A 16,305-nucleotide genomic window follows, 5' to 3' on the forward strand; every position below is an offset into this window, starting at 1 on the left:
TTAACTATTTCCTTCCCGTAAGAAAAAACAGTGTATTTAAAAGCATTCCTAACAGATCAACATACAGCTAACAAGTAGGAGTATACTCACTTTTCACAGTCCTCTGCAGGTGGTGTTTTGGCCGATGCTGTGATCTCCTCTCCAGGTTCATGGCCTTTCCCGTTAGGAACAGAGTTCACCTCAGCAGCAGTTTCCACCGTCTCGGCTGGTATGTCCTCACTCATATCTGCTCTGGTGCCTTGGTGTGTATGTAAGGATGTGTTTGCTGAAAAGTGTTAATGTTTGAGGCGATGTGAATGTTCAGAAAGTGCTCTGAGAGTGAATTTTTAATTTTCCTCCTGGGATCTGTGGGAGAAAATATAGATGCAATCAGCATAAGATGTGCAATGAAATTAGGGTTGCAACATATTATTCGTTTCATTATTGATTAATCTTCTAATTATTTGCTCAATCAATCGTCTTGTCTGTAAAATGTCAGAATATAGTGAAAAATGCCTGTTATAATTTCTTGAAGGAAAATTGACTAATAATTGCAGCTAAATGAAATACGTATTGTCAAGTTACAGTGTCGTCCATGTGTTTTCCTGAAAGTGCAGTCAAAAGACACAAATGTATGAGAACGATCACACTCTTGTCAATCACCTGACTATCTTATTTCATGATTCATGTAATGATGACTCATCATCGAATATTTTCTAAAAACAGAAGTGTGAAATTCAATACGGGATGCAAAATCCAAATGATTCTTGTACAAACTTTTGCCTTGCAAGTTATTTAATTCCCTCCTCCTTCCAATTCTCGCCCCACATTCAAGAGGGTACTATGAGAACATTTTGGTGTTTAGTCCTTTTGTTTTATTTAGAATTTTTGTTTTCAATCGACAAATGGAAATCTTCCCTTAAATGACAAAATACAGAAGCAATAGACACTCATATTACAATGACTACACATACTGGTTATATTATTCTTCCCTCTTAAAAAATTTCATTGAAAACGTCACATTATAATGTATATGAATTATAAAATACAACTGTTAAATAAACCAGTGAAAGATTATTTGATACAAACATTTGATTTTAAATTGGAAATCATGTTTATAGACCAGATATGAATATAAAGTGCCTGTATTTAATATCAATTATATTATGTCAACTATTAAAAGCATGACCCACACAGGTGATTTCACTTATTGTGGCTGATTAGACCTTTTCTCAGGACCATGTGGACATGTAGAGACTGCTTGATTGACATCTCCATCACTCTGCTGTTAGCTTTGTTGCATCTGCTAGGCTGAATTACACCTTGATCATTGTTATTGGTACATTAAGTTTAGTGATGTAATTTCCCAGCATAATTCCGCCCAACTTCAACCTTCAGTCTAATTAACCAGAATAACTGAAAACACCTGTGTGGGTGTGGAGGGCCTGTCATTTCTTTATTCTCTGCCTTAAACCTGACTGTGTAAAAATGTAACATTTTTAATATTAGGACTGCAGAAAAATCCACCTTTTCTTAAAAGTCAGCTGAGTGAACTGTTGTTAAAGAATGAAGATATTGTGCTTTCTTTAAAAAACAATGGGAGGTCCAACCTGTCTGGAAATTGCAATCCTTTGATTACTCATTACCAACTATAAGGGACACGTGGGAAGATAAAGGAGACCACCCTGAGGGCATTCAAGTGAATCTGTATCTTCCTTATGGCCCAACAGGGATGTGACTGAACTCAAAATCACTTTCTATGAGTGCCAACAGAGAGGATGACAATGGAGACAAATAGATCAAGATAGTGACAACACAAAATTCCTTGTACACCTATTGAATTAAAACACTGTTCTGACTTAATTGGGACTATTGACAAATGCAAATTGTGACTCAGTTGTCCCCATTGAGATAATGTGACAAAGCTTTAGGGATTTAGATTAAAATTCTGTATCGTTTTTCTCATGTTTTTTGTTAAACCCTGAATCTGGAAATCTGAATGAATGACATCAATGCTTGATGAGCTCAGAGTAACTGCAAGAGATCTTTTCAAGCTAGCAAACACTTAAAACACTAACTCCCACTATACTAGTCCAAATATAGGGTTGACAATGAATAGATGTTTTGGCAAATCCCGTGCATAATTGACACATCAGCTGACAGGTCTACGCACAGAGGAAATAGAGCTTTCAGTTAACTCTGACACACTGGGCTTTGCGTCAGGCTTCTATTTCCTGGGTATCCTGTTGTGGTGGCTAAGCTGACCAGCTGGCTTATGGGGCTCCCTGTGACATGTGTCCCCTGGATGCTGTTGACCAAACCCGCTTATCTGGCTGGCCCTGAATGATCTCTTCTGCTCTGCTGCATAAACAGCAGTGGAAGCTATAATGGAGAGCACGTTGGGGGCCATAGAGGAGGAACTCACACAAATAGTTGAACCCCCAGCATTGAGATAAAAAGAGAAGAACCAGCTAGGACCAGCTAGAAACCAGTTCAAGCCATCTTTGTGCCTCCATTTTTCTTGCTTGTCACTTTTCTCTTGGTTTCCTCTTTTATTGAGGAGGGTTCAGTGTAGTAACAATGCTCAGGGTTTTCTGTACTACCATTCCTGGCAACCACTCAGCTGTCCTCGTTCCCTCAGGCTTCTTCCGCTTCACAGCCTGCCCTTTTAAATGTAGCTTTTTGTAATATTATTTTAACACATCAAACGCAGTGTGAGGTGGATAAACTATAGCTTTCATCTAGCAGTCTTCTGGACCTGTCTTACCAACCACGTTGCTGTGAGCTTCACTGCACAGCCAGGCCTCTCGGTGTCTCTGGCTAAAGCCAGGCAACGTGGTTGGGCAGCAAAGCACAGTGCACAATGGCACATGTTATGCGGTTTCCTGGGAACGGGTTGGAGAACAGTGGTACTATTATGCCAGGCATCATTATATTGCCAGGGCCCCCTTGGCTGTAGTTCACCAGGCCACTCGAGAGGCTGAAAAGGTATTTCACTGGGCTCTAATTGAAAAGACGCCACCTTGAATTCAGTAAATGCCAGTATCCTGTATTCATGCACAGTTGTAGCAGAGTTGCTGACGGAAGCAGTGGCAGAGGCAGCGCCCTTCTCACGGGACAAATCACTGCACAGAACCACACTGCCACTCAGATAGTCTACAAATCACAAGGAGGTTGGGGGGAGCCATTCAAGGACAATACTCGATGGGCTGTCCAGCTACAAGGGTGCCTCTTCAATGGCCTCAAGCAGTGGAGCTTGAAACGGCAGACCTGATTGGTCAGAGTCGTAGCTCCTACAATCATCATGTTCAATACTAAAGGAAATACATGGAATCTTTGAAAATAGTTGAGTGCTAACACACCCATTCAATCTGATCCCCTTATTTTTAGAAAGCTTATTCTCTGCTCTTCCACATTTCAGCAAAATGAAGGTGAAGCTGAGAAAGCTGCAATGCTGTAGAGAAAATGCTCCTTCAAAAGTAGGACAAAGTTCAGCCAGCATTAATACTGATTTTGATTTCAGGTAATATTTGCTAAATAAACATATATGTACTTAAATAATAAAGCTTTAACTGAATCCATTTTAGCGGCCAAATTCTGGCATTCATTCATCAAAATTACTATATGCATATATCAACGAGTCAATTTCATGACATTTGTCTTCAGAAATTAAACTATCAGATATGCCTGGTGTTGAATCATAGTACCGCTATCTGGTGGATTAGGATCAAATTAGCTGAGTGACAAGCCACTACCAATAATTAGAACCAAGAAAACGAAGGAAAATGAGAATCAGCACAAAAACAATTGAGCCTCAGCCCCACAGGCTTTAAACCCAGTTACCGTGGCACCATTGTGGAATGAAACAGTGGAAGGGTTGTGAGTTCACAAGGAAAGCTCAGGCAGCAAAACTGACATGCTCTGTGCTCTGTAGACACTATGTCATCCTCCCAACATGCGCAAATGTCTGCACGGGCAATTACAATTTACCCTGATTTTAAAACATCTTGTTTCCAAGACAAGTAATTCCCAAAACATTGTTAAAAAATGCCAGAGTTTCTCTCTCTGTTGTGTTTAATTTTCTAAATGCACCATGCAGCAACATTGTAGAACATAGATACACTAACGGGATGAGAATGAATCTTGTTCTGCAGTCTGGTTGCCTCGGTAAGGGCCTCTGTAACAGACAGATAAAATAATCACAATAAAAAAAACATCTTTCTCAAAACAACAACTACTACAACCAGGAATTTAAGCACAGTCTTAAAAAGCTTCATATAAAAAAATAAAACAACAGAAGAGTTGGAAAATTGGAAATATGAACCAGATGGAAAAAAGAAAAAGATGAATGTTTCTCCACTGATATCGAAACTTCAAAATCCAATGCAAAGAGTTAATGTTACATTGTGATGCTCTTTATGGGAGTAAATTAGTCTTTGCACGGCAACAGCAGAGGCTATGTTTATTTAAGCCCTCATCCAAAACATCACCTCAGTTTGCCAATACGCAGCGAGTGCATGCGCCACAGTTCTCTTGCTCTGACGTAAGCAACTCTGCTGAGAAACGTCATCCCACAAGGAGGCAAACAGAACCAGGCAGTTTCACTGATTGTTATTCTCAAACCGATACCTGAACCAAATAAGCCTGTGCATGCTGATTCATCCTCACTTATTGCTATGCATGTGTGCATTTGTGTTTGTAGTTCATTCGGTGAATAATAAATGAATAATAAAATGTGTGCAGTTTATGCAATGAGTAATCTCAAACTGTAATACTGCGTCCTCGGCTGCTACTTGATGACATTCTCATAGGCCTGTGGCCATATAAGCTTGCTTAATTGAGTCTCCAGTGTAATTTTCAGAGACTCTTAATCTTCTGGAGTGCATGTGGATAATCATTGACTGTTTTTCACTCTTTTTTCTTACATCAAGGTCTGCGAATGCAGTAAAATCAAAGCTAAAATGTCTGAAATGTCATCAAAAAGCCTGAATAACCGTATCTTAAAGTGAATTTTCCTTATAATCATCTACAGCATCATTGCGTCTATTTAGGTGATTTGAAAGACAACACAGCTATCTTAAAACTCCCACCAGGATTTTTTTTAAATGGTACTACAGCTGCCAAACTGTCTGTGTTTTTAGTAGTCACTTTACTGGAAAAATGACAGTATCTAAAGCAAAGTCCTCATCCACCCCTCTCTGTCCACGAACAGGAAGAGATTTCCCGCAGATTAAGAGATTACACATGGCCACAATTTCACTGATGAGCAGCTAATAGATCTTTCAGAGAACATTTTATTGTAAAACAGTGGGTTGTGACTTGGGACCCCTGACAGTCTGGATGATAGAGTAGATCAGATTAGGGCCCATCTCGTTGGAGCAGGAAATCAGGATCAAACCACTCAGGTCACTCCATACACCCTTGCATGTATAAAAATAGCGGCAGAGGAGTGAATAGCCCCGCTGTAACCCCACCTCATGTCACACACAAAGCTGTGTTTAAGTGCTGCTGCATGTGCCACTGAACACAGCGGCGGCCTGAAATAAGCAGTAAACACTCTGCAAACGCGTCGAACAACCATCTGTCTGTATTGTGGTTCTTCACGCCAGGGTAAACATGCACATAAATACACATGATGACACACACACAAAGACATATGCAGTGTAATTACAGAAAAATGTCATGCTGTTGTTGAATGAAGAAACATCACCAACAGTTACAGGGAGTAAATAAAGGCATCATGATTACCAAAATGTGTAACTGGCATTGGTGGAGTGTTATACTGTGCTGGGCGGAGCTAGATAGGAAAGTACGTGGGGTCACCAAACTCCACGTACAAGTAAGAATGACAAAGGTATAATTTGTTCCTTCCAACAAAGCTAACAGGAGAGTCACAGCGATGTAAATCAAGCACAGTCTGTACACTGTAAATAACATCACCTGTGTGTGTTTACTAAGGGCGGGGCCTTTAAAGGAGATGGGAATTGGGAAAACAATACAGAAACTATGGTTCTATTGTAAGAAGAGTAAGATTGTGTCCATCTCTGTTAAGTAGCTTTGAGATTTTTATTTCTGCTATGCGTTTGGGGGAAAAGAAATATTTCTCACAATGCAGAATTTGCAAAATTAGGAGAATTCTGCTTTAACTGTGTTAAAGTCTTTCATTATACATCACTTGCCTCCCAGGCCTCTATCCTCTGTTTCTATTTCCTTCCAGTGTTGTCCTGTCATCTCTCTCTCTCTCTCTCTCATCCACCCTCTCTCCTGCAGGCCTTGAGTACCACTGTGATTAGCCAGCAGGCAGAATAGGAGATTAACTTCTGACTAAGAGATTTGTATGTCAGCTTCTGAGATGCTCCTCATCTTCACGGTTCCTAAGCTGCTGAGAGATGCACACGTCAGAGACTATAAAATGATGCAGTAGGTTGTGTTGCATTTAAATACGCACTATTAGGTGAAAGGTATTATATCCCACAGCAAGTCAAGTGTTTAAGACAGAGTCTCTAATCTGGATTATACTATATGTTCAGAGCAGGAAAAAAGATTGCAAACTTGCCCTTCAATCTCCTTTGATAATTTGGTAACCTACATTTCTCTACAAAGCAGCGCCACCGCTACGTACACACACATCACACACTGTGTGTAGGGCACCAAGTGCTGAATGGGGCATCAAACAGCACCAAGGTAAAGCTGGAAAAAGATTTGAACTTCCCAGATCAATAACTCATAAGAAAAACATTGTTAAAAAACAAACGACACCTCTTTCCTACTGTAGTAAGGTAGGTTACAACGTATTTTCACCAAAACAAGCCATCCTCCGAGTGTGACACAAGTGCGCAGGAACCGTCTGAAAGTGCAACACTGAAAAGGGATAGTACAAAAATATTTAATAACTTCACAGTGTAGTGTCCCCAAAACCACTTGTCACAAAATCACATTGATAATGAAAATATATTTATTTGGTTTATTTATTGAAGACTATTGCACTTTCAAATAATTTACTTTTACCTTCTTTACTTTTATTATTATTTTTACTTATTTATTTTATTATAATTGTATATTATTATTAACAGGGATTTTAGTCTGTTCAATAGTTCTATAGTGTAATTGTAAATTGTTGTATTGTAAATTGTATTGCTTCACATATATACAAAACCACACACACCTTCTGATGTGCGCTCTTATATATATATATTATGTAATATTTGCACATAAAAATGCACCTGTCTATATGCAATCATACAGAAATCCATACCTCATTTTGAATAACATCCAAATTACACAAAATTATTGTACAGATAATCTCTGAGGCTTAGACTGTATTATTTACTTATTCCAAACAACTTTATACAACTTTTTATGCATTAGAGAATGCATAAAAAGACCCCCTCCAATGATCTCTAATGGGGGTGTTTTATTGTGACAAACTGGCATGACAACCGTATGTCTTTGACGAACAGTGGTGACATTTGTTCCACTAAAGGTTGCTCAGTTTAATCAAAATGTATTTGTTTTGCAGTACTATTAGGCAATTTATTGCTCTTTACTTACCCTTTACTTATATTTTTTCCAGTTTTGACATCACACTGAGGGTCAGTTCAGAATGACCTGCACAAATGGTACAATTTCCTCACATCAAAAAATGGTGAAATAACAAAATAATTATTAAGCCATCATTTAAAAAGTTTGTGAAACAGGAGAAAATAACCAGCTTCATGCTTTAATGAAGCTTTAATACTGTGAATAACATGACTAATGTAGAGTTCTGCATGGGCCTAGAAGATGCTGGTACAGACTCTGTTAAGGTCTCAGTTTAACACCCGACTTCACTGAGCCAGACTCACACTGTCAAATTTGAGACCTGAACCTGATCTGAGAACCGTAGCTATATCTTACTTTATTTCATCAGCCCGCCAAGCTAATGAATCACATTGGCTACACTCTGTCACTTTCCCTCTTCTCACCAGGCATCATGAATGTACTTGCAATACATGACATGCAGGGATACAGACGATTGGCAGAGTCAGGAAAGAGGAGAAATTTCTTGATAAATTTTATTTGAAAATCAAGACCCAAAACCATGTACTCTGTTGTGACCTGTCAAGTTCAGGTTAGGTAGCAGAGCTCTACCGCCTCTTTAAGACCACTGATGTTGAATTTGTATAGTCACTTAACTACTCGAAATTGACTCAAATTGTGTTTTCCTCTATTTGAGACTGAACAAATCTACTGCTTTTATCTCCTGGCCAGACTGGCCTCCTGTGGCTCAAGGATGACAGGGATGTGTGCACTCAAAAGTCGGGCTGGACCCAGGAAGGAGTGAGGCATGTGAGGCAGTCTTTAGCATCTTGTGACACGCCTGAATGGGAGCACTAGCCTGATGACTCACTGAAAATGCGATTTATTTATAGAATCACAAAACTCTTTCTGTCACTCTGGCTCAACTCCAACATTGGACGCCCCAAAGACAAGAGGGGACAGTAGTGCAGCAGCATGACCACGCATAAAAGTGCACTCAGTGAGCTTTACAACAATGCGGGGAGGATAGGTGATATAGGTACAAACTAGCCCTTTAAGACAAAACAAAGGGTAAACGGTAAGATGTATGACTAAAGTAGTCAATACAATATTTAGGGTTACATTCACGTACATGAAAGCGCAAGAAGCAGAGCCTCACTTCAATTTCTGTTTGCAATGTAATTTGCATCTGACTTACTAAATAAGACTAAGCTAATTGCTAATTACAGTCAGAGAGAAGGTTTCTTAACATTTATGTAACAGGGGTTGTTAAACAAACTTCTAAAGAAATGAAAAAGAGATGGAATAACATGGTAAAACATACCCAAGAAAAAAACTGCAATCCGCGGCAACTGGTGGAATACAACCACAGTCACGGCAGGCAGAAGACGTAGACGCCATTGAAATGGCTGACGTCTCTGTGGAATCCAAAAGTAACTAGAGCAGTATGCTCACTGCAAATGTCTTATAAAAAAGAGTGAAATCACCATAGAGCATTAGAAACTCAGTGAATGCCAAGTTCAAGTCTCGTAAAACCACAACTCCCCATCTTCCAAATTGTTTCATGCTATGAAATAGTGTTGGTTTACTAACTTATTTTTCTCTTTATTTATGTATTTATCTTTAATTTATTATTTAATGCTGTGCAGCTCCTAGTGAAATGTTCCTTTTTAATACATCTGTTTTTGCACATTCTCTCTAAAGTTGGAGGCATTTCCATTGAAATTATGTGAAGGTTCTTAAATCCGGAGGAATGTGTTATCAACAAGACTTCCTCCGGTTATTTGCACAATCACCCATTAAATGCATCTGCACTTGCCTCAGATAACTGGTATGAATGTTGGATACACAATATAACACACACACTTTTCCAGGTGTAGAATTCACCTATATTTAGGCACTAACAGCATAGTAAATTCAAGTCACTTGTTGATCTAACTCAGTAGGAGGAGCTAAAAGAAGACCTAAAAGCAGGAAAAGTGTGTCCAAACAGAACCCCTCTTGCTCATGAGGTGATAAGCTGCTTCAAATATTTTATAGTTTAATAAGTTTCTGTACAATCCCACAGCACATTTGTTTCAGCAACATGCTGTGTATGCAGAACAAATTACTCACTTGATTTGAATGTAATGTCAGCCCTCTGGCTCCCTGGCTCATGAGCTGCTTTCATCACCTTTATGCAGGACCTGGTGACACTCATTGCATTATGCTGCTTAATAGGCAAAGCTGAAACTGAACTGATAACAAGCAGTTTACAATATACCATATGTCAAACAGTACACTTGTACAATATTGTATGTGTCAGGTTGTGCTGTCTTTTTTTTTTTTTTTAAAAAAACCTGGGTTATACATGACTGTAGATAATTGTACTGCACCAGTCTATGCACATATATCTGAAGATTCCTAAAGAACGTTGTCGCACAATGTGATATTGTGTAGACGTCATTTACAGGAGGGAATCACGGGAATAGGGCAAAAACTCAAAGAGAGGAAGGTGTATATTTAAAGATAGATATTCATCCATCTACACCATTAACATAATTATGGTAAATAGGATGAATTTTTGGAGAAGTACCTAATACTGGCATGGTAATGCTATTCTCTAAACTAAATCAAATTTGGCCTGTTCTCACACTGCTTTCAGATACAGCACTGGAAGCAAATACTGCCAGATGAAGATGCTTGCAAGTCATTGTGAGAGCAAACACAATCTGCATACTCTTCAAAACAGGATGTTTTTGGTATAACTATATGGACGTAAACCAAAAATGTCTTTTGAGGTTGAATGTTTTGTGCAAACATTGCAACAAGTTCAGCTGGCCAGCATGTCCCTAAGACGATCAAAGCCATGTGCCACTTCATTTTGCTTGCAGACCAGCCATTTAGCCTGCAGGCACACACACACACACACACACACACACACACACACACACACACACATTAACAAATATACACTTTCATTCTCTATCTTTTAATCTTGAAGTGTCTTTGAGGGACAAACCAAACCGCTGTGAAACCACTGGGTGTGCTGCCTTCAAACACCCGTCCATCTCCAATCACCCTAGGCTGTGTCTGCAAAAGAATGAGAATGCTTTTAGTCAGTCAATATGCCTGATTAGGTAAGGTAGGTTAGGAAGCTGAAGATGATTAAACAAATCTTCAAGTGGAAATGCAATTTAAAGAGTTTTGCTAGCTGATATACACACAAGGAGCGCCGACTGGTAGACTCTAAAAGAATAGTACAGAGGTGACAGCAATACACCCCACATACCTCATACCTCCACTATTTGTATCTTTGTTACAAAAAAACATGGTATTATTAGGCCAAATATTCCAAATTCTACTATCCAGTCCAACATGGCAATAATGTGACATAAGAGGGAAAGTCAGAATGATGACAGCAAGGTCGATAAAGCTCACTAACACTATATCTGGTTTATTTAATCCGTACAAAAAGCAAAGTGTAAAAAACGACAAGCTGCTAACCAGCTGCTGGTGGTAGCTTCATTTCTACCATGCAGACATGAGAGTGATATTGATCCTCTCATCTATCTCTCGACAAGAAATCAAATAAGTGTATTTCCCAAAATGTTGGGTTATTCCTTAAAGCATGCCATTGGAGCTGAGAAACTCAGTGACGTCACTCATGCAAGCTCCTTTTGCAAGGATTTTTTGCAACATTAGAAAGTAGGATTAAAAGAATAAACCAGTCACACACCAAATGGTGGCTGTGTGCTTCTAGACATTTTTCTGCCTCCTAGTGGCCAAAAATGGATAGCTGAACCTTCAGAACTAATGATGGACGCTTTACCACAAACATACAGTACCAGTCAAAAGTTCCCATTCACTTGAATGAGACAGTGTCACCAAACTTTTGACTGGTACTGTATGGCTAAAAGGTGTATAGCTTGCCCCTTTGTGGAGAGTGGCAACAGTCTGCCAGGATTCATAGTAATTACAATGGATTCCAGTGGCAACCAAGACTTATGATCATTTTTGCCAACAAATGCCTAAATATGCTACTTCTGTAGAGCTAACAGCCCAAGCTAAGTAGTGTAGTTAGCTCTCCAAACACTCTATTACTGTAACTATGAGCATTTGGAACATACTGAACATATGAAACAAGTGAAATAAACATCATGTTTACTTCGTTGGGGTGAGAGATAAAAAGAAACTCTGCCATCTTTTCCTCTCACTGTCTAATACTGAAAGTCCATTAAAATCCTGCTGATTAACAGGTCGCACAGCCTCTCAAATATATACTAAGGCCAGGCTGTTTGATTATGGTGAAAGACAAAATGCATTTATTACCAATGTAATTTACTGATTTAAAAGACCATTTTGCTCAATGACACTGGACTTAAAACTGACAGACATGTGTATAAGATCTAGCTTTAAGGAAGTCACTTAACAGGTCTTACTTGATCCAAAAGAGATGGTATATGACTTTTTGTTTCCTCCAGAGTGTCAGCTGTAGTTTGCACCTTTGGCTTCAAAAGCAGCTTGAACATAAAGGACATCAGTGACACAGCCAAGGACAATATCTCACGAGGAAACCGTATGCAGGTTAGTTAGAACAATAGAAGAGAATGCAATTTGCTAACTGGACGTCCATCCAGACAGTCCTGCCTCACCACCACATTGTTCAATGCCAGCTCTGTTTTCTCTCAATCATGTGGCCCCAAAACAAAGTGCCACCCTTTCCTGGCATCTGCCATCCATCTTTCTCCTGTTTCCTCCCCATCACATGGCAAAAGGGAAAAAGAAAGAGTGCATGATGGGGGCAAATGCATTCATCCAGCTTGAAGTACAACTCACACAGTGTGTGACCACCATGGTGGATGGTTGCACTGCTGACTCTGTCACATGCCACAGCACTATAGAGGTCCAAATCCCAATCCACAGACAGAGACCTCCTACAGAAGGCACCCACTGTAAGCAGATCAATGTAAGGCTTAAGTATCAAATCCCTTATAGAACTAAGAATTGCATTGAGTACAACAGCCCGACAATGGATAAAAAATACAGCTCTGGAGTAATGACTTTGGGGTGATGAGGTGGCCTTGTGGTGGGAGGCTCCAACTCTATACTCAAGAAAAAGAAATGTCCAGTGGAAATTAACATATGATATGAAAGGTACTGATCATGCAGTCACACTCAGATCATACAGGACACATATTTCAATCAATATAAATAGTATCTGTCGGATAATAAAACTATCATGAACACTAGAGGGAAAAAGGAGGCAAAGTTTCAATTACACAGGCAGCTGTTCCCACAAGGCCTGGATTTGTTACTCATCTAAATCTACTGCTGATTGCTGGACAGCATAGTGTTAGGGATATAATAATTATCTCCTACTTAAGAGCTCATCTAACCAATAGACTGGCATTTATCTTAAGTGTTATGACCCTATGTAAGCTGCAATACATAAGTGATATTCTTTAGCATGTCCTCAGACCAGTCTGAACTCAGAAAATGCCCTCAAAGGAATAGATATACATTACACCTGCAAACTATCTGATTTAAACTAGAATTCAGCTGATGGTCTATAATGTGTGTTTTTCAAAGTTCTCTTAAAGTTCAGTTATCAACAGCAATTAACTTGATTCCTTAGCTACCAGATCAGGCAAAATGTTGGTAAAGAATATATTTATGAAAAGCTAAAGCTACAATATATGTGACCACAAAATAGGACCTAGATTTTGAAGAATCCCATCTTTTTTAGTCCTAATACAGCACAAAGTAGAGCGTTTATACATTTTTCGACTTTGCCAATACAATATTGCCTTTTTTGTAACCAGAGCAAGGTAAGGGTTAAGCAAATTCTTCAGTTTACCTTTTTAAAGACCAAAATCAAATACGTGTAAAACTTCAAGGCCAGACAAAGGCTCATGTTCTTTCATAGTTCAATACAGTCGACAAAGTCACAGTAGGGTGCTCCTTTCTTCTCACATAGAGCTACAATGCACCCTGAGATGGAACAATCGCTTCATGTTTTCTTTTCATCCCTGCAAAGGTAAACCAAAACTGCTGCAGGATAAGACGTTATTTCACATAGAGCTTTGATCAAATTAAATAGGAACTTCGTGAATCGCTGTGTCTACATCTCATCTAATAACGAAGAAAGAAGGAGGCGAAGGAAGAAGCCATCTACATATCTTATACGCTAACCTGAGATAGAAAAAGCAGAAAAAAAACTATTGATAGCTACTTTGCTCTTGGCTAGATGTGATTGCTATAGACTGAAATAAGCCATGATTTAATCATTTTTACCTATTGCAGTGGCAAAGAATTTATAGCTGTGAATCAGAGCCATGACCTTTGTTGCCTGGCGCTCCCCGCTCTCCCACTTTTCTTGTCAATCGATACATTTTGTAATCAATCCAATAGACAATAACATTTATATTGCAATATCTTCTCAATTTCTATTCCGATATTCAGCTGTGCGCATACATGCTACCCACACATCCTTTTTCTCTCACACATACGCACACAAATACAGACTTTAATCACACACCAGATCAAAAGCTCAGCCTGCACAACGTCAGCTGCGTCTGCATCAGTCTGTTCACAACTGGGATTTCATTCTGGGGTCAGAGAAAGGCAGCACATGGGCTGGAGCCAGAGAGAAGAGTCAGTCAATTATAACAGCAGAGTCCAAGCTGGCCAGACATGAGCTCTCGCCTGCTCCAGTCTGTCAAGTCCAGCAGTTACAGTCTCACCTGCTGCCCACAAGCCCTTGAGGTGAGTCATCGTGAAGGAGTGAATGACTGGCGACTTTTCCTGCTGAAGGTGCCCCCCAGGACACAAAGCTGCTGTCAGAGTTTTATCCAATCTATGGGATTTTTTGGACATAGCCTAGCTTGATAAATAAATGAGCTAAATGTCATTCTGTGCATGCATACTAGGCAACAGAGTGTGCCTTTAGGAGAAATCTAGTTAACTATGTGAATATCAGAAAATATAGTACTTACATAGACAAAAGAAATGCATAAATGATAAAATGCATTTTTCCTCCTGCCAGTAACATCAGATATGGATGTATATTTATACATCTGATTATGCTGCATGTATGACTTGAAACCTGCTCGGCACTCATCCATCCATCCTTGCCAGATTTGCCATCTGACCGAAAGCCTGGGTATGTCCCTGAGATGGCCAAACATGAGGACCAGCTGGCACCTGCAGCCAAGCTGTGACGTGGTGTGAACCAGTTGTGGATGGTGGCATAAAATATGACAGCCAATCCAAAAGTGAAGCTTTATACTGCGTAAGTGCCAGCCTCTGTAAAACAAGCTTGGCAGTGAGTCCAGTCACTGAATCCCTCAAACATACACTACTGACACAGGGACAATCCTAGTAAAACATTTAAAGTATCTGTGTACAGAATTTAAAAAGTTGAAACATGAAAATGATACTCTGAAGCAATGGGTCCCTAAGACAAGTTTATGAGTCCACAGGGTCATGGAGGACATCCCCCTCCCCACCACCCCCCATGCCAAAGTCCCCAAGTTGATCTCCCCAAGCTACTCCACTGGAGCATGGCAGTGAAAGGATATAACTGTTCTAATCAGAGGTTTCTTCTCCACAGCTGTTGCATAAACATTTTCCCTGTTTTGTACCAAATCTTCCCTGCAGATGACAATACTCTCAGCTGATCTACAATGGGTGTCTGTATGGACCGAATAGCTGTCTGTTTTGGGGGGCCCTGAAAGGAAATAGCAGCACGTTTATAATAAGCTATCATTTCTCTTTTTCAGCTGGTGATGTGGCGACGACGACCATTGTGCTCGACTTGACTTTAACTTTGCAATTAACTCCCTTTGTATAAACGTCACACGCGGATACAGCGAGCAGGTTGATGCTGCACATAAATGATGCACAAGGAGCGTTTGTTTTTCATCTTACTAAATTAACATTTTTTTTACATTCATATAGTAGCTACCTGTGACAATGTGTCCGTTAATAAGTTTGAACACGTTATAATGTCTGAACATCAACGTTAAAATGCAGCCGTTCAATGCCTTACCAGAGAAGTACCAGTGTCCTCCTCCAACTCCAAATATCTCCACAGATCTTGCCTCCGCTCGCTGCTCGGCTCTGCCTCGACCCGTGGCGTGTCGTCCTGCCTCTCTGTCCCACTAAGTCCGTCCGCCCTCCCTCCAAACCGCGTTAATGTCATGTGTTTCGCAGTAAATTGTCCTCGTAATCTCCTCAAAAGTGGGATGCGAAGAGTGTCCGGGTTCCGCCTACAGCACGCACAGCGACTCCAATCAAATTATTGTTGTGTATGTTGCGAAGCTAGAGCGCGCGGGGGCACGAGAGAGAGAGAGAGACAGAGAGAGAGAGGGCCCCCTATTTTGGTACGCGCGCCTTCTTAATCCTTTTTGAAATGATGACCAACAAAAGATTGCTATCATCAGTCGGTTAAAGGGTCATGCCCGCGTGATAAAAATGTCACTGGCGTTTCACACGGTGGTGATGGTGGTGTATGTATTTATGATGGCTCTATCGTCGTGCCTGAGCGCGCGTGAGACAATGAGACGGTGAATGAGCGCGAGAACACACACGCACACGCACACACACACACACACACACACACACACGCACGCACCATTTAACCACGCAATGGTTTTCCCTTTAATTAGATCTATAGATAGATAGATAGATAGATAGATAGATGGATAGATGGATAGATAGATAACACGCGGACCTTTAAGGAGAATCAAACCAATTGCAATGTCTTTTTCTGACACGCAATCAACAATGTAAACAGCTGTCTGGGCCATGTGCCACCAAAAGCCC

General features: G+C 40.0%; 1 protein-coding gene across 7 annotated transcripts in view; it reads right to left on the minus strand.

The window, feature by feature from the left end:
- Positions 1–16,020, minus strand: part of LOC121894386 (sodium-coupled neutral amino acid transporter 3-like) — a 36,992-nt gene extending 20,972 nt beyond the window's left edge. The window contains exons 1-6 of one of the 7 annotated variants that reach the window (XM_042406950.1): positions 15,530–16,020; positions 10,499–10,569; positions 9,613–9,683; positions 8,822–8,961; positions 7,531–7,587; positions 91–345 (exon numbers count right to left, since the gene is read on the minus strand). In XM_042406950.1, coding sequence (XP_042262884.1) covers positions 91–224 — 134 coding nt within the window. In that variant the 5' untranslated portion in view covers positions 225–345; positions 7,531–7,587; positions 8,822–8,961; ... (1 more) ...; positions 10,499–10,569; positions 15,530–16,020. Of the gene's footprint in view, positions 1–90; positions 346–7,530; positions 7,588–8,821; positions 8,962–9,612; positions 10,570–11,918; positions 12,182–15,529 lie in introns of those variants that run through there. The other 6 variants (XM_042406948.1, XM_042406945.1, XM_042406947.1 and 3 more) reach the window with 6 other exon arrangements.
- Positions 16,021–16,305: the final 285 nt, after the last annotated feature.

Source organism: Thunnus maccoyii, chromosome 3, assembly GCF_910596095.1.
Source record: "Thunnus maccoyii chromosome 3, fThuMac1.1, whole genome shotgun sequence".
NCBI classification, from domain to species: Eukaryota; Metazoa; Chordata; class Actinopteri; order Scombriformes; family Scombridae; genus Thunnus; species Thunnus maccoyii.